Source organism: Oryctolagus cuniculus, chromosome 18 (genome assembly GCF_051225735.1).
Source record: "Oryctolagus cuniculus isolate XC-2025 breed Fujian yellow rabbit chromosome 18, ASM5122573v1, whole genome shotgun sequence".
Lineage (NCBI taxonomy): Eukaryota > Metazoa > Chordata > Mammalia > Lagomorpha > Leporidae > Oryctolagus > Oryctolagus cuniculus.
Genome location: NC_142884.1, coordinates 73971596 through 73995306, shown reverse-complemented (window position 1 = coordinate 73995306; position 23711 = coordinate 73971596). Strand labels below are relative to the sequence as shown.

Sequence of the window (23711 nt, the reverse complement as noted above, 5' to 3'; positions counted from 1 at the left end):
CCACACGAGGTCATTAAACCTCCTAAATGCTGGAAAAATGCACAGAAGTTAAGCCTTCATCCAAATGCCTGGGAAATAGACATGTAAACTTTTTTTACCTCCTAAGAGCTCCGATCAGTGTACACAATGAAAACTTGATGAGATAAACAGGGTAAGACACCCGCACACTCTGCAGGAAAACCAGTGCCGTGCTCCCTTGGCACCTGAAGCAGGGACCACCACTCAGAAGGGAGACACCGGGGCTGGCACTGGGGCACGGAAACTTAAGCTGCTGCCCGCTACACCAGCATCCCATATGGGTGCCGGTGTCACTCTTGGCTGCTCCACTTCCAGTCCAGCTCCCTGCTAATGCACCTGGGAAAGCAGAAGATGGCCCAAGTCCTTGGGCTCCTGCCCCTATGAGGGAGGCCTGGAAGAGGCTCCTCGCTCCTGGCCTCAGATCAGATCAGCTCCAGCTTTTGAGGCAATTTGGGGAGTGAAACAGCAGATGAAAGACCTTTCTGTCTCTCCCTCTCTCTACTTCCATCTGCCTTCCAAATGAATAAAACTGTTTTAAAGGAAGGCAAGTGAAATATCAGTAAGAGCAGCTCTCATCAGCCACAGTGTCTAATTCTTTTTATTTATTTATTTCCTTGAAAGATATAGAGAGGTCTTCCAGCCGCTGCTTCACTCCCCAAATGGTCACAATGAGCTAAGCTGGGATGATCTCAAGCCAGGAGCCAGGAGTTTCCTCTGGGCCTCCCAGATGGATGCAGGGACCCACGCACTTGGGCCACCTTCCACTGCTTTCCCAGGCACAGCAGAGAGCTGGATTGGAAGTGGAGCAGCCGGATCTTGAACTAGCACCCATATGTGATGCTGGCACTGCAGGCAGCAGCTTTACACGCTCCATCACAGCACCAGCCCCTCTAATCAATTCTAACCCATCAGATGGACAAAGATGGAGCAGCTCAATAAAATGAGGTTCATGAACTGACGCCAGAGTGCCAATTTGTATCTCCACACCCAGCTTCTGTGGAGGGCACGATGGCAAACCTCCTGCTATCGGCACCACCGCAGACAGCCGTGCAGGGGTTTTCTTCAGGGCAAAGCTTATCAAAATCCAAGTGCAAGTGCCGGGGAACCCACCCCGCTGCTCCAAGCATTTTGTCCCCCTAATGCACCCCTACCTCTGTAGTACTAGGCTCTCAGAGCAGGTTCCAGAAGACAGTGCAGCGGGTAAGTGTCTCTGATGGGAACAGCCTACAGGGGCCTCCGTGGGAGGCTGGTTAAACAGAACAGTGCCACCCCACAGCAGCCTGGGAAGCCAGGCAAGAGCATAAGGGAGGCTCAGGATACAACAGTGGGGGTCAAACCACTGTGCCTCATGCCGCCCTCTGGGGTCCACAAGTGTGTGCGCGTTGCATTTCCCAGCACAAGATGAGTTCCAGGAGAGTCTGAGCCAGGAAGCTCTCAAAGAGGGAAGTTCTGGGGCTGGTCTTACGGCCGCTCTACTTCAGATCCAGCTCCCTGCTAACGCGCCTAGCAAAGCACCAGGGGACAGCCCAAAGGCTTGGGCCCGCCACCCACGTGGGAGACCAAGATGGAGTTCCTGGCTTCTGACGTCGCCCTGGCCCAGCCCCAGCTGTCGTGACGACCATTTAGGGGAGTAAACCAGTGGATGGCAAAGCTGCAGGGGTGTGTGTGTGTGTGTGTGTGCGTGCGCATGCGTGCACGCGTGCTTCTGTGTCTGCTTCTGTTTCTGTCACTCTGCCTTTCAGATAAATAAAAATAAATCTCTTGAAAAACAGGAGGAAAGTGCAGAGAGGAGAGAGCCCCCGAGGCAGCCGCTGCGTGCCTGAAGCTGGAATGCACTCCGGGACACTGTAGTCACATAAGCTAACGGACTGTCTCTGTCTGTCGCCGTCACACAGCCGGCCGGGCCCCTTCTTCACCCCACTGTGCTGAAGGCCGCCTGCTGCCCAGCTGCCCTGACAACCCTGACAGTTCCCAGGACACACCATTCACTCCTGCTGGCCCCGCTCCCCCTGCCTGGAAGGACACCCCCCACCCCACCCCCCACGTCCTGGCCACCTGCGGTGCCCCTTTACCTGCCGTCTGGAAATTGAGCGCCACCATCTGGGAGCCGCACAGCCACAGGCGGAAGGGGTCGTAGTTGGAGGAGTCGACCCGCTGTCCCTTCGGGTAGACGCGGGTCAGGCCCTTCTGGTTGTAGCGCAGAAGGTCGATGGGCTTCTGTCTGACGATGCTGTCAGCCTTCGTCTCCACAAAGGAGCGGATTTCCCGGAAGTCGGGGTTCTCTGCACACAGAGCAGCCGGTCAGCACTTACCGAGGCTCACGGCACCATGCTGGGGCAGCGGCTGCACGCTCACGGCCAGAGGACACCAGGCATCTCTCTGACACCACACCCAAGGGGCTGCGAAGGCAGCACCAGCATCGCTGCCATCAGATTCACCCCTGCCTTCGAGGGTCGCAGGGGTGCAAGGCAGGGGGTGGGGCAGGAAGGTGTATCCGCCTTTTAATCTAGAAATACTGTGATTCACCTTTTTGTTTAAAACTATTTGAAACTACCCTGAAGGGGAAGACGTTACCTAGGTTGTCCTTGGTCTTGCTGGTGGGCTTGCAGTAGACAACCAGGTCGGAGAGCTCAATGGCGATGGACTGGTTCTTCTCCCAGTATCTCATGTTGTTCTCCTGTTTGGAGCCAGGCACCGTTAGCTGCAGCCTCCAGAGCCAGTGCACCCCTCACCTCCTGTGCACGGCCCTCCCCTTCCTCTTCCCCTGCCCTCCCCCTCCCTCCCTTGCCTCCCCTGCAGCCACCTCCTTCCTCCCCCTCCTCTCACTGCCAGAATTCTCCACCAAGCTGCTGCCGCCCAGGTCCATGTCCATCTCAGTCCCTGGCCACGGCTCTCAAAAACAGACGGGGTCAGGACGGTGCAGGAGGTGGCTCTCTGTCACCGTCCCCCTCTCCTTTGTCCTCTGCCCCTCTGTTATTCCCTCCCCTGAAGTCACTGCTACACCCAGTTCCAGCCCTCGCACGGCAGACCACGGCTGCCTCGTTGTAATTCTCTCTCCCCTGGGACCCTGGAACAGGCATGTCCCCTCTCCCCACCTCTTACTGTGCCCATGGCGGCTCTGGCCAGAGGTCTGTCTCCCTGAGGCCCAGGCCCAGGCCCATGCCAAAGACTTAGGGGGTCTTTCTCCTGTCTGGTCAAACTCTGAGCAAGGAAGCCCTTCTCACTTCTCCCCCAATTCTGACCGTCAGCTTTCCACCGGCCGAGGGGGAGCCTTGGGAAAAGATGTTGAGGGGCCCATCACTGTATGGGGATGCTTAGGCTCGAGTGACGCACGCTAGGGATGTCATGGTGGAGGGGAGCTCATCTAAGCTGGTCCACACCTCCTCTGAGGGTAAGAGTTTACCACCACCTAACACAGCCGGCCAGCATCAAGACCAGACGCTTAAGCCCTGCCTGTGCCATGCTGCAGCCCTGCCTGCTTCTCACTCTCACACCATCAGCCCAGCTCCTGGACGCGACGTCACCAGCAAGCGTTCCACACGCAGCTCACACTTTACACCCTCAGTGTCTGAGCCCCCCGCCTGCTGCCCGCGTGCCCCCACCTCCTCGACGCCACCCACACCACTCCCCCTCACAGACACCTGAATGGAGAACTCCAACACAGACCGGGAAAGGGGCACTGCCTTCCTGAAACCTCAGTCTCTCTCAGTCTCTGCCTTCCTCGGCCCTGGCCTGTCCCTCGCTGCCCGCCCTGTGGTACTGCAATCCCCACTCTGTTTCCCCCGGGATGCGGCAGAGCCCTGCAGGTGGCACGTGTTCAGGTCCTGGGCTGCCCCGGTGACAGCGGCAATACAATCCCACAGCTAAGAAGGTGGGAACTGGAACGAGACAGGAGTTTGAAATGAGAGCCTGCCAGTTTGCTGGCTGTGTCAGTTAGGCCAGTCCTATCATCGCCTCGTGCCTCAGTTTCCACAGCTGTAAAATAAGACTCATCCGAGGATGCACAGGGCTCCTAGAGGATTCTACGGGGAGGCCTTGGCTCTCCACCAGGCACAACGACAAGCAATGAACAGTGGCCACATTGCACTGGGAGACACGTGTGCCAGACAGAGCAGCAGCAGTGGCTCCTGGCACACAAGCAAGCTAGGGCACCCAATTCTTACATAAGGACACCTTCACCCACGAGTGCTGGCCTAATTCCTTGGGTCAGACTTTGGCAATACCCAGTAAACGAGCTTTGATAACAGCTCTGGCTGTGACCACATCACCAGAACAGCTGTGAATGCGCCTCCAAGCTCTGGTATTCCCTCAAGCTCATCCACCCAAGCCGGCCCTCGCCATCCCGTCCCACACCTCCGGAGTGCCCCTGGGTACACAGCAAGCCCTGGCAGTAAGACTCGGATTGCTGTGGGCAGGATGCACCGGGCAGAGGAGTCCAGAGATGTCCAAAGTCCACAGCCAAGCACTATTAAGGACACTCAAGCCATACCTCTCCGCCCGGGTCCTTGTATCGAGTTGGCTGTGTACTCTGAGTGCCAAATTGCTTCACAATTCCTCTGCACACCTGCACGTGCTAACATCAGGCCACCCCAGTGTGTGGGGTCACAACACATGCCATTGGTTAGGCTTTGAAAACTACTAACCAGACAGAGCACAGTGGCTGGTCTTGCCACAGACCAGAGACAGCCAGAGGGCATGAAAACAGACAGAATGCTGGGCCGGTCCTTAGGGAGACGCCCGTGGGAGACTTTGGGGAGAACCTCCTGGCAGCAGGCCGACAGCCCATCACCCCGCTGCTTCTCAAAGGCAGGACAAGGCCTCTCCCTGTGGCCACAACAGCTCATCGTGTGGGCAGCAGGGCCCACAGTCGGGACCCGGTCAATCTCTGCTGAATGCAGTTTTTGCACTAAGACTAGAAAAACGGTCTCAGCTAATCCTAGCAAACGTGAAAACAAACACAGGAGGAGCATCTCAGAAACCCCCACACCGGAGGAGAGGAAGTGGGACAGGGAAGGAGGGAGGACAGACTCAAGTCACAGGAAGACAAGTCAGGAGAGGCGGGTACACCGCTTACCGCCCCGCCCGTGCCCCTCTCGGAGAAAGCTGGGGTGTCTAGGATCAGGCACACAGGAAGCAGGTGCTCCAAGCTTGCTCCTGACTACTCTTCTCCATCTCGGGCTAGACGGACCCAGAGACTCAAGAATGAGAACACGCTCAGGATGGCCAGGGGCTGCTGTACGGTGCCACCCAAACAGTGATGACAGCCACTCGGCCACAGCCACGGGTGAGGACAATTCTTCAGATCACCCTCGGGGCAGGGGTGCCCCTGGACTTCCACGCTGTACCACGCCGGAGGCACGGGAAGGCAGTGATGTGCCCACCAGGGAGAGTGGGAACGCACCACCTTGCTGGTGCTAACTAGCTCCTGGCCCCCTGGAGGGCCTGGTGATGCAGCGACAAGCCACGGGAGAGTGGGGTGCTGTTTGTGAGACCCTTCACTAGAGTCTGGGACCCGGGTGGGGGTGCTGGCCGGCCCCACCAGCAAGGAGGCCATTCACCTGGCACTCCCTAGAGTCTTCGAGGACAACAGTCTCCCTCCAGGGAGTTCAAAGGCTGACTCAGGGGTCTCTGTTGCCCAGCCACTGGCCAGAAAGGAGAAGAGCAGACCGGGATACTGCAGCTTCTGGCGGTGGCGATGGCGTGGGGTGACCACTGCCAGCGCCTGGCAGACAGTGGCTCAGCCATGACGGCCAGAGGTCAGGGGCCTGGGAGCTACAAGGAAGGCTATCCAGTCAGTGCCCTGGTTCAAGACCTAGCTGAGAAGCAAGTGGCTCCATGGGAAGCCCTCGGCCTCCTGTACCCCATAATCCAAGATGTGGCAACACTCTGCCGTGTCGTCATCCGGCACAAGGATGACGTGGGCACTAAGCCCCACGGAGGCTGAGCCTTACGCTTCTCACCCATCAGCTTCTGGGTTACCTGCTGGGCTCCTCGCTTTATAAACAGGGAAACTGAGGCCCAGAGGAGTCAGGTCACTTGCCCAGGGCCCAGGCTGCCAACTGGAAAACCTCCTACCTCCTCAACACACTTGCAGCCCTACGCTGCTGCCCAGATAGGGAAACCTAGAAAAAGTCATTCCCATCTGCAGGAGAAAGGAGCGCATCTTGGCCGTCTGCGTTCAGGGGCCAGGGAGCCAAGCCCAGCGAACGAACGCTGGCTGTGGGCAGGGCTCTGTCAGTGTTGGGAAGCGACACACGCAGAGCGAGGAAGGCTCCGAGCCTCCCGCAGGCTCCAACAGGCCGCAGCGTCCCAGGGGACTTCTACCACCCCTTTCTGCTCCAGAGCCAAAGACAGAAGACAGACATTCCTACGGTCTGCACCCGCCCTGCATCCGCCTCACATCCGCGTGGCCCCTGGACCTGCTCCACTTGTGGCGTGCACCCTCCCACAGCCGCAGCAGGTGCCAGGGGCCTGCGGACTCCGGGCGCGCCTGCGGCCCAGGGCCTACCTTGGTGTCCATCTTCCAGTTGATCTGCCGGATGCTCTGGAACCACTCGAAGAGCTCTTCCACCCTGTCCGTGGCGAACTCCACTGGAGGATCCCCCTGCTTCTTGGGCTCCAGGATAAACACGAAAGACTTCTGGTTTTTGCCCTGTGGGGCTTTCACTTTCGGGAGAGAATGAGCGAAGTCCTGATCAGCCCCCGGACAGGCCCCAAAGACCAGACCTGGCACCGCCCAAGGGTTCTCACTGAGCGAAGCGGTCAGCCGTCGCTATCCCCGTGCCTGGCGCTGCCTGGGGTGCCCCCTCGTGTTGGCTGCATCTGGACCCTTACACACCCTGCTGTGCCAGGAAACAGCGAGCCGAGTCCTCCGAAGGCACCCACCCCAGCCCCTGGCCCCTGCGACCGTGACCTTGTTTGGAAACTGAGTCTTGGCAGATGTGTGCGAATTAAGGATCTCAAGATGAGACCGTCCTGGATTTAGGGTACACCTAAAGCCCAAGGCCCCGTGTCTTTGTAAGGGGAAAGAGAGGGAGTTGTGAGACGCAGACGCAGCGCAGGAAGCACGTGAGGGTGGAGGCGGAGCAAGGACGGGTGGGGCCGCAAGCCAGGAACCCCGAGGATGCCAGCAGGCACCAGAAGCCAGGAGCGGGGCATGGAACGGACTCCACATGCTGAGACAGCAAGGAACAGAGACTGAAGATCAGGAGGGGGAAGATCAGGAGGGGAAGATCAGGAGGGGGAAGATCAGGAGGGGGAAGATCAGGAGGGGGAAGATCAGGAGGGGGAAGATCAGGAGGGGGAAGATCAGGAGGGGGAAGATCAGGAGAGGGGAAGTTATCTGTGAAACAATGCGCGTAGCTGGGATTCCTGAGCTCCTTCAGCCAGCAATACTCCTGGCAGACCGTGCTCTGCATCCTATCGGTCCCTCTCACAACCCTGGGAGGCCACTGCTCCTGCCAGGAACAGGAGCGGTTCGTGGAGAGAAATCACAGAGGGAAGGGCGCCTAGCTGGGTGTGTGAAGGCTGAGGCTCAGAGCAGACCTGGCTCGCACCTGCTGAGCCCTGTGCAAACCTGGGGAAGGGAAGGATTCGCAGACCATCGGCCGTGCAGACAGGTGCCCCGAGCCCCCTCTGCCACCCTGCCAGGGGCCCACAGACACACGCTGCGCTCGCTCAGCAGATACCTATCCTGCTAGACCGTGACAAGGAAGCCAAAACAAGCAAGCAAGCAAGCAAAGAAAGCCAGTTACTCAATGCAGAAAGCAAAATGCTGGCAATGGAAGGAAAAACTTCCCGAGGCCAGGGCAGCGTGCACAGGTGTTCCCAGGGCCCTGGCGGAGGCAGTAAACCCAGGCTAACCAATCAACGGCTGCAGGGAACACGAGGCCTGCTCCAGACATGAAGGCTTCCCATGGAAGAAGGCAGAAGAATGTTCCCCCTTAGCGCCTGCAGCTGCTCCATGGGAGCTGCAACTTTCCCACTTAAAAGCGGACAGACGCAAGGCCCATGAAGCCCATGGAGCATCCCACCTGCCTCCTGGATAGGCCCATGTTCAAGCCGTGCCCTCACTGCCCTCCCCCTAACATCCCCGGACGTGGGCAGCCTGGGTTTCCTGACCCCCGGCCGAGCAGCCAGAAGCCGCAGCGCAGAGAGCAGAAGCAGAGAGCCCAGGGCGTCGCAGCAACCAGCGGGCAGAGCTGCGCTCACAATCCAAGAGTCTGGCTCCAGCCCCATCTCAGCCTGGCCAACGGCTCGGCTCTCCTGCAAAGAGCACGGGGGACGCAGCAGACCCCCCGCACAACGAAGCTGGTGGCAGTGGCACCTGCCCGGTACTCCATACCAGGGCTTCAGAAACTACCAGCAGAGTTCACACGGCCGTCACTGACTGGCCTGTAGTTGTGGTCCTTGGCTGGAGCCAGCACAGCAGCTGGCCTCAAAGTCAAGGCCGGACAGGACCCCGCGTTCACCGCCTCCCTGTCTGGGGTGGTTCTGAGGTCAGGCCTGGGGGATGAGGATGGGAGTCCGGGGTCAGCCACGTCTGCACATACCCACGTTATAGGAGTTGAGGTCCAGGATTCCTCTACAGAGAGTGCCTAAGGGGTTGTCTTCGATAATCTGTGAGGAAACAAGACATAACTCAGGGCTGTCGGAACAGGAATAATAAAAAGACAACCAGTTTCCAAAGCACACCACTTAGCAGGGACGCTGCCAGTGGAACTGTTTAAAGTGCGCTTTCATTACAGGAGCCGTCCACGGGGAGGGCGCTAAATAATGCAGCGTGGAGATGACGGGCACCTAGCGGCGTGTGCAGGTGCAGGCTGCGTGCTGATTCCTCTGCAGGTTTCGAGATGCTACCTCAGCTCCGGGTTCCTAAACAGACCGTAGGCCCTGCCTCCGACGTGACGACGGAACGGGACCGTTCAGCTCTCTAAAGCCCGGCTCAGCAGCCTCCCGTGGCTTCCCACGGCCTGCTGGAGCTACACCCTTGCTGTCCACGGGGCCTGCAGCACTCCAGCTCTGCCTCCCACTGCACTTGAACCAGACCAGGGTCCAGCTAAGACAGAGAATAGGTGGGTCTCAGGAGAGCCGCACCCCCAGCTCGCACTAACCCCAGCCCCTACTACACGGCTAGGGTGGGAGGCGGTTTTGTCTTTGCCTCAGCCCAAGCCCAGGAGCACAGTCCTGTGCCCACCACCGCACCTTTGCTTAGTGGTGCCTCCTACCTACCATTCCCTTCTGCCCGTCACCCACCATTGTACTCTAGCTTGACCTGGAAGGCCCACATGCCCCGTCTCCAGGGAGCCTTTCTGGTTGCCCCATCTCCCCTGGTGTGTGGCATGCCGAACGTGGCTGCTCCCCACACCTCCTGGACCACACAGCAGGACCACGGCCACGTCTGACCGCCGGCGAGGCCCGTTCGCTTGCTCACCCCGAGCACGCACGCAGCGTCTCACTGCGCGGCTCAATGTGTCTCATTTACAGGCTGCTCTGGGCAGAGCACGGACTCCCCGTTCGGCCACTGTGGCTCCGGTGGGAATTTGGCTGCATATTCAAAGCCTTCCAGCTCAGCACAACCTGATTAAAACGCAACTGGCTGGTGCCCGTGACTTTCACCTGCAGCAGCTCGGATTCAACCCCAATTTCCTGTCGCTCCATCTTCCCTTGTTTGGCAGCTCCACAAAGACCCCGCATCGCAGCACGCATAAAAATGCAGCCCGGCACGGCTGCGGGAGCCCCCCCCCCCCCGGACCGGCACCCCAGCGGCTCCCTGCTGCTGGGACGCGGGCGGGAGGCTCACCTGCTTTTCCAGCTCCTCCACGTCCACTGTGGAGATGTCCTCGACGTAGTTGGATGGAAAGTACTGCTGGATTCTGGTCCCGTAGTCTCCTTTCCACCTGCAAGGAGACAAGAGGCCCCAGGCCGTCACCAGCAGCAGGTGTCGGCTCCAAGCTGCCGGGGGAGAAAGGCGGCCGGTGGCCAGGCGACCACAGGCGGCGGTCAGTGCCGAGGGGGCGTTTGCTTCCCTTCTTTCATCAGCAGTGCGCCGCCAGGGGCTCACGGTCCTCCTCTCGACACCTACGATTCGGTCGGGGACACCGGACATCTCCAGGCTCAACACCTGGAGCAGGAGTTGAAAGCTGTGTAACACACAACAGCTCAACGCCAGGGCGGGCCTGAAACCACTTCCGGGAGGGTTGTGGATCTAAAGGCCAGGGCTGGCTGACGAGGGTGCTGCAGCCCGGCAGCCTGCGATGCAGTCTGAGCTCCGTCACCGACCACGCAGGTGCTCTGGGCCCCAGACTCTGCGGCTGTTCACGGGGCTATGCTAGTGCCCAGGCGGGCGGCTTTATCAGCGCGTACGTCCAGTATGCAGGCACTCCAGAAAGGACATGGGAAGTGGAATTGAGAGGTTAAGCTTATTCTGGTGCACAAAGTTTTTAATATTCATGCAGTTTCTTTTCGAAAGAAGCCTTTTCCACTAACTTTTTGAAGACCTCTTGTGCACGCAGAGAGTGCAACACGCTCAGTAGCGTTAGTTCTTGCCATCATTCGGCTAAAATACAGCTCCCTGCCTTCCCAACGGCCCTAAGGGCATGTGGTGTGGTTCACCTATGCGTGTGCCTTGACCCCCAGACAGCAGCTGCTCTAAATGACCCCCCCACCCCGGTCCATGACCGGGCTTGCACGTCTGCTCTTTCCCACCGGGCCGTCGTGGGGACTCCTCTCCGCAGCCAGGGGCTCCTACGCGATCACGCTGCTGCCCTAGACACAAGTCAGCTCCACAGGGCCTTCAGAACCTAGCCTGTCCCCTAGCGGTCGGTGCCCCGCACGGTCATTTGGGGAGTGAACCAGTAGCTAGAAGATCTCTCTCTCTATCTCTCTCTCTCTCTCTGTCTCTCCTCTCTCTTGGCAACTCTAACTTTAAATAAATAACTAAATTAAAAACAAAAAAGCATCTCTGATTGGGTAAGAGGGGGTGGTCCCTCTAGCCCCAAAGGAACTGGTTTGGAAAAAGTAGTCTAAGGCAGGCAGCCCACTAGGTGGCGGTACTGCTCCCATAGCAGAAGACATGAGCGAGATCTCTAGCACCAAATTTATGTTGAAGGTCCCCACCCCCGGGGCTCTGAATCTATCTCAGGATGAGAGCCTGGGGAATTTGGAGAGGCCCAAGGCGGGGGCATGGGATGGTCTGAGGTGTCACCCCCACCCCGCCCCACCCAGTGAGAAGCAGGTGCAGGAGCAGCCTGGTGCAGAGATGGTGGCTGAGCCAAGCTCCCAACTGGGAGACAACCCAGTGGGCGGCAAACCAAGGGCCGGGGTGGGGGAGGGGCACCGAGGACTACAAGGTGGACGGAGGTCAACGAGAAGGTCACAGCAGGCAGCCCCAGGCCCCCGCAGCCGCTTCCACGGGGAACTCTGCTGTTACTTATTTGGAATGAGAGGTTCAGCTGATGTTAGCAGGAGGCTTTGAAACAAAAATCCCTGGATTAGGGCACCTTGCAGGAGTGTGCAGAGCAACGAGGCACATGGGTGGGTGAAGAGGGTGGGCGCTGGAGGCAGAAGACCCTAACTGACATCTCAGCCTGCTGTGTGGTCCCGGGCACGTAGCTGAACTTCTCTGTGCCTCAGCTGCCTCGTCTGAAATGCAGGTTGTCAGGTGGCTCGGGTGAGTTACCCTGAGTGAAATGCTACCGTAGTGCTTGACCCACCCACACACTCCAAGTCAGGCCCAGTTGTCTTGTGGGAGGAAAAAAGGCTTGACCCTCTGCCTGGTCTCAGGGTTCCACGCAACTTCTCACTGCTCATGGGAAATCACCGCACAAAACCACTCGTCTAGGGACCGACTGATGAAAACTGGGAACAGGTAACCTGAGTAAGCCCAGGTGGCTCTGACCTAAAAATGCACTCACAGCACTGAGGATGGCGCCGTTGCGGACAGCACAGGACTAAGCAATAGCACACGAATTTGAATTTAAAATAATGCGCAGACTTGCCCAATGGGATGACTGCACACTTCAGCCACCGTGCAACCTTGAGGAGAGCCTCACTTACTGCATCTGTGAAGTGGGGGTAACCACAGCTGTAATTCAGAGTGACTGTAGCCAGGATTTGGTGAGAGGACTGATATGCAACCCATGGCAGCTGCTGCTGGATTATAGTCACCAACGACACAGGGTGACAGGACACAATGGTGATTAAAACTGCTACTTGCCCTCCTTCCCAGGAGCTCAGCCAAGAACGGCAGACAAAGGGAGTAAGCACTCAGCCACACCTGAAGCACCCCTGAGAAGGGACAGGACACCAGCACCTGCCAGGGCGCCCAGCCCCCACCCAGCCTTACCAGCCACCGGGCTCCTTGGAGACGTTGTGGATCAGGGCACCGCGGCAGAAGCTCAGCTCGTCACTCTGCTTGGCTTTGTAGTCATAGAGAGCTTTCACGGTTCTCTGAGGCTTTAAGAGAAAACCAGAAGGCACGGGTCAGCCAGGACCATAGGAGCAGAGGTGAACGGACCTCTCCACTCAGTTCTCACCAGGGAGCAGAGCCTGCTGCAGCGGCAATGTCACTGCGCCATCTGCTGGCCAATGGCTGGTGCTGCAAAGCCGCCGAGGTCCCCAAAAGTCCCCAGGAGTGGCAGTGGGAACTGAGAGCCGAGGACATTTGGGAGTCGCCCGCTATTGCTTCGTTTTCTCAACAAAGAAAGGGCATGCCTTTTAGGTAAGTATGACGGCCTCAGCTCACCAACACAAGTTTAAGGGCAGTGCTGGGGGCTCCCCACTTTCTACGAGGGCCAGGGGTCCTCAACTGTGCCCTACAGGGTGCTGACATTTCCAGGAGTAACTGAGGCCCTCTCCATGAAAGGCACCCACAGGCGGGCTCGCTGTCGGCAGAGATAAGGCAGACAGACTTTCCCGAGAACACATTTCTTCCCGGTGAATTTGCCTTTACACCTGTGCCTGGCAAGCAGAGACCACGACAAAATTAACACGCACACGGCAGGAACACATCAGCAGGAAAACCTGTGGGATGGTGAAAGCTGATTCCATCGGGGCTCCGCTCTCCCCCCACCAAGGAAACAGGGGCAGGGACTGTGCAAGGAGCCCGGTACACCTGCTCCTCAAAGCACGCGTGGGCTACGCAGTCAGATGCACACTTTCAAATCACTGCTGTGCCTCTTGCCAGCTACTCAAGCCTGAGACTCTCTGTGCCTCAGTTTTTCTGTCTTTGAAATGGGAGTTGGGGGTTGACCTATTTCATGGGAATGTCAAAGTGAGATAGCACATGTGATAAATGTGGTAAGAAGGAATAGCTTGTTGGGGCTGGCGCTGTGGCGTAGAGGATAAGGCCGCTGCCTGCAGTGCCGGCATCCCATATGGGCACCAGTTCGAGACCCGGCTGCTCCACTTCTAATCCAGCTCTCTGCTATGGCCTGGGAAAGCAGTAGAAGATGGCCCAAGTCCTTGGGCCCCTGCGCCCACATGGGAGACCAGGAAGAGGCTCCTGGCTTCGGATCAGCCCCCTTCTGGCCATTGTGGCCATCTGGGGAGTGAACCAGTGGATGGAAGACCTCTCTCTCCCTCTTGCTTGCTCGCTCTCGCTCTCTCTCTGCCTCTCCTTCTCTCTCTGTGTAATGCTTTCAAGTAAATAAATAAGTCTTTAAAAAAATAGTTTGCATTTCTTAAGCAGTTAATATAATCGAAGCCTGGTTCTAAGCCTTTGTCGTGTCGCCTTTAATGCTCACAACATATCTACCAGTAGTGGTATTATCATGCCCATCTGACAGATACTGAAACTGAGGCAAGAGACAGGAAGTATTGAGTCCACAGTCGACCAGACATTAATGGCTGCACCCAGAGCTAGCTCAGTGCTAGAGTCACTGCTGCAGTTCCTGGTGTTCCAGAAGAAGTCGCGGGAGGCTCTGCCGCGGGGAGCTCCGAGCAGAAGTGACCCAGAAGCCGTCCCATCTCTCCCGACCTGCACTGGAGCAAGCTCAGCCTGTGTGTCCTGCTTCAAGGCTGACAGAGGGACCACAGCCAGGCTCGAGGGCCTGGTGCTGGGGCCCGGGGCACATAACGGCTTCCAGAGGAGGACTCAGCCCGTCAGGTGGGAGCAGGGGTCCTCACGCACCACACAGGGGAGCTGCCCACCGGAGATGAGCCACGTGGTCAGCAGCACACACCTCAGTCGGCCTGAGTCCAAACTCCAGCCCCACACCTCACCAGCCACTATTCAGCCGCCCCGTACCTCCACTTGCTCACCTGTAAAATGGGCACAAAAACAGGGCCTGCTTGGCAGGGCTGTTAGGATTGGTGAGCTAGCAACCACTGTCAAGGACTTAGCCCAGCACGCGGTTGTGGTCATTGCCACGGGCTACCCATCGTTACCACTCTGCTGCAAGGCTGGGAATGGCCCAAATGGCCACGGACGGGGAATCGGCGACGCTGGCTCAGTCACCCAGAGCATTCTGGGACATCTGCCCCATTTCAATGTGCCTCATTGGACAAAGTGCCCCACGAGTTCCAACAGACAAGGCCACTACGATGAGCGATGGGAGAACTGAGCAAATAAAAATGGCAGGTACAGGAGCAGACAGGAAAACACCTTCCCTGGAGCAGAGACCAGGAGGAGCCGCTGGCCGGGAATCGGCAGGCCAGGGCTCCTCGCCGTCCCTTGACCCGCGTGTTTGTTCCTCACAACATCATCTCCCAGACATAATGGCGATCACTTTCCTTCCAGGTGCCCGGCAGCTGGCGCGCAATCCTGGCACACCGCCGGGTCTGGCATGGCTCACGCAGAGACGAGACAGGAAGATTCTAAAACTTGGTTTCATCACCACAGTTTCAAAACCAGGAGATTGCCAGCTGGGCTTGAGAAATCAGAAGCCGCGGGCTGCCTCTTGACAGGTGGCCATCAGCTGTCACTGCGCGGGGGCCACTCCCGAGGTGGGGGCCTGTGTAGCTCAGTTTACCCTCGTGTCCCTCATCCCTGCCACCTGGGCAATAGGAGGCCAACGGCCAGCTGCTGTCTGTTACTAACCGTGCATGGTTTTGTCACAGTCAGGACAGGGAGAGGAGATTGTAAAGTAGTTCTTAGGCCCAACCAGCTCGCCTCACTCCTGTTAGCTGCCCGGTCTTGATGGACACTTGAGTTGGCAGCCTCTGTTTTATGAAATTTTGGAGGAAAGAGAGGGACTCAAGCCCTTCAAAATTAACTCCGAGGACAGCATGTGGTCAGGGAGAAAGAGCCAGGGCTGGAAGTGACACATCTGCAAAACCTGTCTATAGGGGATTGGGGCATTCGCGTCACCAAAGCGACATTCTTCACTCCTCATCAAAGCCTCTGCTGCCAGCTAAGACCCCTTATGCATTTTGCACACAGCTCCGTCTGCGCGCACCTCCTCAAGACTTTACTTCTTGCTCAAGGACATTGGCACTGGCAGAGGATTATACATTTAAAAAGAAGAAGAAGAAATTTGTCTCTGGATTTCAACAGAGCCACCAGCAGGCCCCTTCCTAAGCGAGAATCGTGCCCCCAGCAGAAAATCTGCCATCATGCCCCCTCCACCGGCTCAGGCTAAACTCCAGATGAAGCCCCAGCAAGCAGAGGCTAAGGTAGAACCCGTCCCTGCCCGCAGAGTCGGGGTGGGAACGTGAGATATGCCAGCCCCTAAGGAGGTCAGCCAACCACGCAGAACACGCGGGCACCGCAGGCCACGCCAGCAAGCAGAACACGCGGGAGGGACTTTTAATTAGAAGCCGTGCGGCCCAAAGATGGTTCAGAATTGTAGCAAGGCGACGCGGCGTCCGGGTAGAATTCCATTAACCTTCTCCCTGAAGCTAGACGTCGTACTGTCAATCACTAGTTCTTCTCCCTCCGCCCCCCAACAAAACACCTTTTGGGGAGAGCAGGTTTTTGGCCCTGTCTTAATGCTCATGGGGGTAAGGGGGGAGGGAGGGGTGGAGAGGAACCATCTCGACCTGGGCTAGGGCACCGTGACCCAGAAGTGTGTTCGTACCATGGAAGGGTTGATCTCACTCGGATCCACGTACATCCTACTGACGTCATACAGGGAGTTTATGTCTCTCTCCTGAAAAAAGAAAAAAAAAATCAACAGAAAATAAATTGGCGCGTCCACACACCTGCCCCAGCCTTTAGAATAAGGGCTGTGGCCGGCCGTCTTGGGGTTGCCTCCCTTCGGAGGAAGAGTTGAAACCTCGCAGAATCTGCCTGTGACCCATGGGTGGAGACGGAAAGGAGCCATACGGCAGTCCCCCCAGACGTGGACACTACCCCCGTAGCACAGCGGCCCCTGCAGCCACACACGGCCTCACATCCCATGGTGCACCGGGGACAGCTGGCGGCGTGCACCTCCTCCCCAAGTGGCCACCGTGGAAGTGGTCACGCCACAGAAATGGGCCAGGGTCGCCAAGCAGCGCACCAACACCCAGTGCCGGCCACTGCCGCTGTCTTGGCGCTGGCCCTGCCACCTGCCTTTCTGTTCTGTCACTTCAGCATTTGCACCACGGCCACTCCTCCCTTCCCGGCTCCCTGGCCACCCCCGACCCCTTCTCTGCCCACACGCCCGCCTGTTCACCCTGGCTCAGGCCAGCCTGTTTTATTTGCTTCCTTATAATTCATGCAGACCCAGAATTCTTAGCTGTGTAACCGGGTGCCCTAGAGAACCCACAATTCCCAGCAGCCCACTCTGTCCCCAGGGCTCCCGGCATGGAGAACAGCTCCTGGCACGCGGCTGGGGCACGACAGATCTCTTCAATAAATTAGTGCATCCGCCTCCTGGGATGAGGCACTGTCATCGCATCAGGTCTCTTCCAATAGCTCAGAGCAGAGGCCAGGCCCACCAGGCCCCCAGATTCCAGCCCCCTGTTCACCACCTTCCTGGTGGGCTCTCTTCTCGCCCACCCCGGCTCACCCCATCCCAGCCACGGCAGCTCCTGTCCGGGCCTCCAGGCTGGCGTGGGCTGTGTGACCGCTGCACGTGCCGCCCTCGTGTTCTCAAGCGAGGGCCATGGCTCCCCGCTTCGCAGTGCAACTTCCTGAACCGCTCCTGGCCAACAGCAACCCTTCCCCATCGCTCTGGATCTACTCATCCGCCTTCACGTTTATGCTATCTGCATTTGACTTCTCTCCCTGTCTCCTCCACGGCCAACTCTAAGTAGCAGGAGGGAGGACCTGGGTCTGCTGAGTCCGCGGGAGCAGGAGCGAGGCCATGGGGGGTTCCTCCAGGAAGCCTGTCGGTGCAGCGGCGGCCAGCCCGCCGAATCCCGGCGCGCCCACCACCTACCATGCTGTAGCGCTCCAGCAGCTCGGGCGTCACGGGGTACCGCAGCCTCATCTTCCGGTACAGCGTGTGCTTCTCGTAGTAGCTGACGAGCTCCACGAGGCTCTCGAAGTAGGCAGAGGTCCCCAGCACGAAGTGCCGCCCATCGCGGTTGATGCGACAGTGCTTCACCTTGCCCCTGGCCCTGGACGGGGAGACCACACGAGACTGGCACACCAAGGTCCTGGCGGCCCCGCGGCTGCTCTCCAAGCCCCACTGCTGAGCAACACGCATGGGGTACACCAACAGGGCACAGCCCTCCTAAGGAGCAACCACCACCATGGGGGTGTTCCCAAGAGATCTAGCGAATTCCGTCTCAGGAGAAATGCGGCCGCGTGATTGGACAGCTTCTCCTTCCTCCGCTCCCAACCACCGAACCTGACTTTAAAAAAGACAACTATGGCCATGGTCAAAGCTGCCTCACTGCCTATTTTTATAAAGTTTTATTGACACACGGCCACCATTCATTTATTTAAACTTTGCCAGTGGCCGTCTCTACAATAGCAGATCTGGGCCCCTGCAACCAAAGCCATGTGGCCCACAACGCTGAAATACGCCCTCCAGGAGCCTCTACGGAAAATGTTTGCCAGAGCTCTAGAGCCCTGGGCCTTGGTGACCAGATCCTTCAATTGTGTCTCCAGGGGCCCAACTAACACAATGATGGCTTTTTTCTAAAATGAAATATCATTCCTTCATTCATCTGAAACAAGAGGCAGGAAAAAATCCAGACCGAATCTTAAAAGCATTTTGAAAAATAAAATTTGTCCCTAACTTTACAGCCAAGACAATCTTTTTTTTGGGGGAAAAAAAAGCCTACCTCAAATAGCCAAAGCAATCTTGAGCAAAAAGAACAAAGCTGGAAGTATCACACTACCTGGCTTCAAAATATACCACAAAATTATAGTAATCAAAACAGCATGGTAATGGCACCATCAGACATGTAGACTAACAGAACAAAACACAAAGCCCAGAAGTAAATGCGTACATTCAGTCAACCACCTTTCAGTAAAGGTGTAGAGACCACAGGACAAGAAAGGACAGCTCTGCAGTAAACGGTGCTGGGGACACTGGATGACCACATGCAGAACAATGAGGCTAGATCTTGACCCCACACCACGTACTCAAAGCAGATTAAAGACATAAATGCAAAGCCTGAAACTGCAAAACTACTAGGGGAAAACCTGCACACATTGGTCTGGGTAATGATTTTTTAGCACAAGCAACCAAACCAAAAACAGGCAAATGGGACTGGGTCACACCAAGAAGCTTCTGCACAGCCAAGGAGACAATCGACAGAGCAGGGAGAAACTCCACATCGTGGGAGAAAACATGCGTCAACCACGTGTTTGGGAAGGGACTGATATACAAACGACGCAAGGAATTCAACTCAGCACTAATCACCCCATTTTTAAAACAGGCAAAGGATCCGGATAGACATTTCTCCAAAGAAGACGCAGAGGTGCCAGCGTGTGACACTGTGGTTGCCACTTCACGACACCAGCATCCCGTGTCAGGGCCCCAATTCATGTCCCAACTCCTCCACTTCTGACGCAGCTTCCTGCCACGTCACTGGAAAGCAGCGGATGATGGTCCAAATACCTGAGTCCCTGCCAGCCACGTGGGAGACCCGGATGGAGCTCCTGGCCTCTGGCTCCAGTCTGGCCTAACCCTTGCTGTTACAGCCATGTGGAGAGTGAATCAGTGGATAGAAGACCTCTCTCTGTCTCTCCCACTCTAACTCTGCCTTTCAAATAAACACATAAATCTTTTTTAAAAAAAAATTTAACAAGTAAAAACTTTGTACTTTAGAAGTTCATTTTTTTTTTTTTATTTTCAGAAACACATCCAGTTAAGTCATATATAAAGTCCTCTGCTTTGGTGGCCAATTAGCAAGGGTCTTTTATTATTAAGAAGGAGAATGGGCCAGGCAACAAGAAGAGGACGGGGGCAGACAGGAGCAACCTGTTCCCACCAGGGCAGCTGGTGTGCAGCCGGCAGCCGCTGCCTCCCATCCTGCCCGCAAAGGGTCTGGGCTTGTGAGTGACATTTCTCACTGCCTCACATCACCGGGAAGACTGGGCAGAAGACGTCTCCAGCAGGTGACCTGCGGGCCACCCTGGGCTGGAGACTCTGCAGGGAGCAGCACGGGCTCCGGCCGTGGACGGGCCGGAGCCGAATCCCGACTTAGCCAGCGAGGCGCCTGTGTGGCTCCAGACAGCTGGAGGGACAGGAGGAGGACCTGGGGCTCAGTCACCCCATCACTGTCACGGTGGAAGGGGAAGCATCAGGCGTTTGGGGAACCGCAACCCTGTGACAGTGCAGTGACAGCTGCACAGGAGCAGAGGACACACCCGTCACAGCACAGACCTGGGCCAGCCGGGCCTCGCTTCCACAGATCACCAAGTCTCACCGTGCCCCAGTGTGACGTGGCCGTGCCCACACCAGAGCTGCTAGGAGACAAAGTCAGCCACCGCAGAACACAGCGCAGGTCAATCGCGCTATCCCAAATGCTTGGGACCAGAAGTGTTCTAGGTTTGGGATTTTGGGGGGGATTTGGGATACGTGCAACTACATACTGCGACACACTAGGGCTGGGACCCGAGTCTAAACACCAATCATTCATGTTGCCTAGACGCCCTGTCACATGGCTTTAAGGTAATTTCTGAAGTGTTTTTTTTGTTTGTTTGTTTGTTTGTTTTAAGAACGCCTGCATGTGAACCTTGACCCCTCCAGCGAGGTCAGGTGTAGGATTTTCCACTTGTGGCGTCGCAAGGGCACTCAGTAAGTTTCAGATTTTGCAGGGATTTTGGATTTCAGATGTCCAGACCAGGCAGGCTCAGCCTGTACTCCAGAGAACACGCGGGAACCTCAGAGCGCCTGGTGCACGAGCAGGGCACACACACGCTGCTGTGGCCGTCGCGTGCTTGTCCATGCTGGGGGAGAGGACGCTGCGGGGCAGGCCTCTACCCGAAGCCCCGCCTCTGCCGTCCCCACCTGTCCCTGCTACCTGAAGGTGATGGCGTAGGAGTCGCTTCCTTCCCGCCTGCGGATCAGGAACGCGCCGTCCCGCGGGATCCGCATGAGCATGTCCTCGGCTTCCCCGCGGCTCAGCGCATCGTAGAACCACCTGCAGCCCAGGGAGGCCAGCGAGACACCAGGTGAGGGCCCGCCCTGGGGAACGCAGGCCACCACCCACGGGGCATGGAAGCTCGGGACCCAGGGGCTTGCAAACTGCCCGGTGGGCTTCCCCAGACAAAAGCAGCGTGGAAAACAGCAAGGTTTGAAAAGACCACTAAGAGACCAAGTGCACCTGCGTGGGCATGAGAGGAAAAGCCACCTCATCACCACGCGGCCTGCCCAAGCCCAGGTTGTTGCAGCGACTCAGCAAATCCGAGGCAGGGAACGTGAGTGACGGTGCAGGAGGAGGTTTTTAAATTTTTCTTGGTTATTTCTTAAGAGGTGAAAGGCTGTAGGAGCAACCCAGATGGAAAGGGACAGGAAAAGTTCCCCGCCTTCCACAAAAATGTGCCTTTTGGCTCAAAAGTGGATTTTTCTTGTTTACTTCCAGAACGTGTTGACCCTCTGCCAGGCATGATCTGGTACTTCCCTGAACAGAGAACTGGAGGGCACACACTTGCAGCTCTTGTCCTTGTTCATGGTTAGAACAACAGGAAGGGGCTTCCACAAGCAGACGCTGTGGGCCAAAATGAACTTCGAAAACCAAAGGCCAGGACCTCAGGATGCGGAAGGTCAAGCAGAAGCAAAGCGAGGAGGGGGCACGGGCGAGAGGAAAGGAACACGGGCCACCGGCAGCAGGCAGGAGGAATCTGCCTCCCCTGGGAACTGGGATACCCAGGGCCACCGGCAGCAGGCAGCAGGAATCTGCCTCCCCTGGGAACTGGGATACCCAGGGCCACCGGCAGCCGGCAGCAGGCAGCAGGAATCTGCCTCCCCTGGGAACTGGGATACCCAGGGCCACAGGGGCCCTCCAGGGCGGCCCCTCTGACCAGTGCACCTGACCCCAGGCTGTGTGCCTCCCACCAACCCCACCACGTACGGCTTCGACTCGTGAGGGTTGGGGTTGGGCACGGGGTCGGTGAGCTGCAGCTCGAACTCGGTGCAGCGCAGGTGCGCCTCGCGGTAGTGCTGGATGAGGGCGTAGATGCTGGTGAACTTGAGGTTGTCAGTCAGGTAGTACTTCGTGGTGCCGCCCTCCACGGTGGAGCGGATCAAGCAGTGCTGGACACGGCCGGATCGCCTGCAGGGAGGGGACGCTGTTGGGGCCAGCTGGGCCAGGCCCGGGCGCGGGGTCGGGGGTGGGGGGGTGGCAGAGCACTCCAGCCAGACCCCGGGGATGACTCCTGCTGTGGCCACACGGCCTTCCCTCTGCCCCCACAGCAGACCCAGGGCGATACCGCAGTCTGGTCCTTTTGCCTGGAATACAGAACCTCCCGGAAGGATTTTTCCTGTCCACTGCCTCCTCTTTGTCTACTTAACTCCTACTCTGGATGCCCAGCTGCAAATCCCAGCTGGGCCACCTCCGAGCTAAGTGTCCTTGAGCAAGTGACCCGTCCTGTATGAGCCTCAGTTTTTTCATCCTAGAGGTCAAAGGGAAGGTCACAGCATCTCTGGAGGTGACCGCGACCACACAAGAGATGAACCTGGAGCGCCACTGCCCAGCACGCAGCCGCCCCCAGAGCCGACAGCTCCCTCACTGCTGCACTGCTATTAAGACTTGCACCCCGGCCAGCGCCGCGGCTCACTAGGCTAATCCTCCGCCTGCAGCGCCGGCATCCCATATGGGCAGCGGGTTCTAGTCCCGGTTGCTCCTCTTCCAGTCCAGCTCTCTGCTGTGGCCTGGGAGGGCAGTGGAAGATGGCCCAAGTGCTTGGGCTCCTGCACCCACTTGGGAGACCAGGAGGAAGCACCTGGCTCCTGGCTTTGGATCGGCACAGCACCGGCTGTAGCGGCCATTTGGGGAGTGAACCAACGGAAGGAAGACCTTTCTCTCTTTCTCTCTCACTGTCTATAACTCTGTCAAATTAAAAAAAAAAAAAAGACTTTCACCCCCAGCTCTCCTCTTCTCTGAATCTTCCCCTCTGTGCCCCCAAGGCTGCGCCGGGTCCTCCCTCGCAGACTTTCTCACCCCCCGCCCACACTGCACGAGTTCCCTCTGAACTCGCTCTGTTACGGCCTTCCGGAATCTCCGCTGTTTCCATCACACCCATCACAAAGTCAAGTGCGCAGTCAGCCCTCGGACTCAGGGGGATTGGTTCCACAAGCCCCCATAGAAGGCAAAATCCGTGCATGCTCCAGTCCCTTCAGTGACGTGGAGCAGTGTCTGCACAGAACCCACACCCAGCCCCTTAAAGCGTCCCTAGACCACTGAGCAGCCTTCAACGCAATGCAAGTGCTAACTGAACAGCTGCCATGCCCTGCTGCTCACAGAACAGCGACAGGAAAACACAAGTCCAGACTCGTGCAACACAGACTCAGTCCTGTCCAGGCATTCTCCATCTGGGGCTGGCTCAGCCTGCAGACGCAGAACCTGCAGGCACAGAGGCCGGCTGTGTCATTGCTAGGACTGCTTTTCCAGGGACTATGTTCACCGCTAAATTACTCTGCCTAGGCAGACAGCAAGCGCTCAATAAATTCAGTGAATAGAGCTGTCCAGGGCCAGGATTAGGGGCGGCAGGTGGGCCCGCACCGTCCAGGTGCAGGGTCTGATCTCGTCTTCATTTCAAATATTCGTATTCTGACTCCTGCATTGGAATGTCACTCATCCTGACGAGTGAGGCTCAGTGCTGCACACTCTGGTCCTGGGCCAGCACAGCCCCCTCAGCGAGGCCTGGGGTCCAGGCTCCAGCCCCAGCATGAGGCCTGCTCCCACCCAGCCAGCTCCGACGGGGAGAGAGGGCATTACCAAAAGGACAGGGTGTACTTGTCCGGGTAGGTCTCGCTCTCGCGCACCAGGAATGTGCCATCCTTGCCCCCTGTCTCGGCGCAGTAGTCTTGCAGAAGTTTCTCGGCACTCATCCGCTTCTCGACCTTCTTGTGAAACCATTTCTCCCCAAAATGCAGCTCCGTGGGGGGCGTATCCTGGGCCACAGAGAGAAGAGTGGTCTCCGACAGCTGCCACTGCCCTCGCCTGCCTGCGACCTGCCCCTGTGGTCCTGAGACACAGGGTCCCCCCGCCACACACACACACACACACACACACAGCCCTCAATTCTGTTCTCCAGGAGGTCTGAACGCCCTCCCACTCTGGGGGTCCACTCAAGGCAGCTGGAGGGGAGAGGACAGGCAGTGAGCATCCCCAGGGAGCACAGACCACGATCCAAGGCCAATCAG

The 23711-nt window shown here is 57.6% G+C and overlaps 1 protein-coding gene across 1 annotated transcript in view; it reads right to left on the bottom strand.

Moving 5' to 3' along the window:
- PLCG2 (phospholipase C gamma 2) overlaps window positions 1–23711 on the bottom strand; it is a 137331-nt gene that overhangs the window by 18141 nt on the left and 95479 nt on the right. Inside the window, exons 17-27 of the mRNA XM_002711657.6 lie at window positions 23284–23459; window positions 21418–21618; window positions 20368–20487; window positions 17325–17505; window positions 16038–16109; window positions 12365–12474; window positions 9821–9917; window positions 8571–8637; window positions 6527–6684; window positions 2593–2695; window positions 2091–2300 (exon numbers count right to left, since the gene is read on the bottom strand). Coding sequence (XP_002711703.2) covers window positions 2091–2300; window positions 2593–2695; window positions 6527–6684; window positions 8571–8637; window positions 9821–9917; window positions 12365–12474; window positions 16038–16109; window positions 17325–17505; window positions 20368–20487; window positions 21418–21618; window positions 23284–23459 — 1495 coding nt within the window. The remainder of the gene's footprint in view (window positions 1–2090; window positions 2301–2592; window positions 2696–6526; window positions 6685–8570; window positions 8638–9820; window positions 9918–12364; window positions 12475–16037; window positions 16110–17324; window positions 17506–20367; window positions 20488–21417; window positions 21619–23283; window positions 23460–23711) is intronic.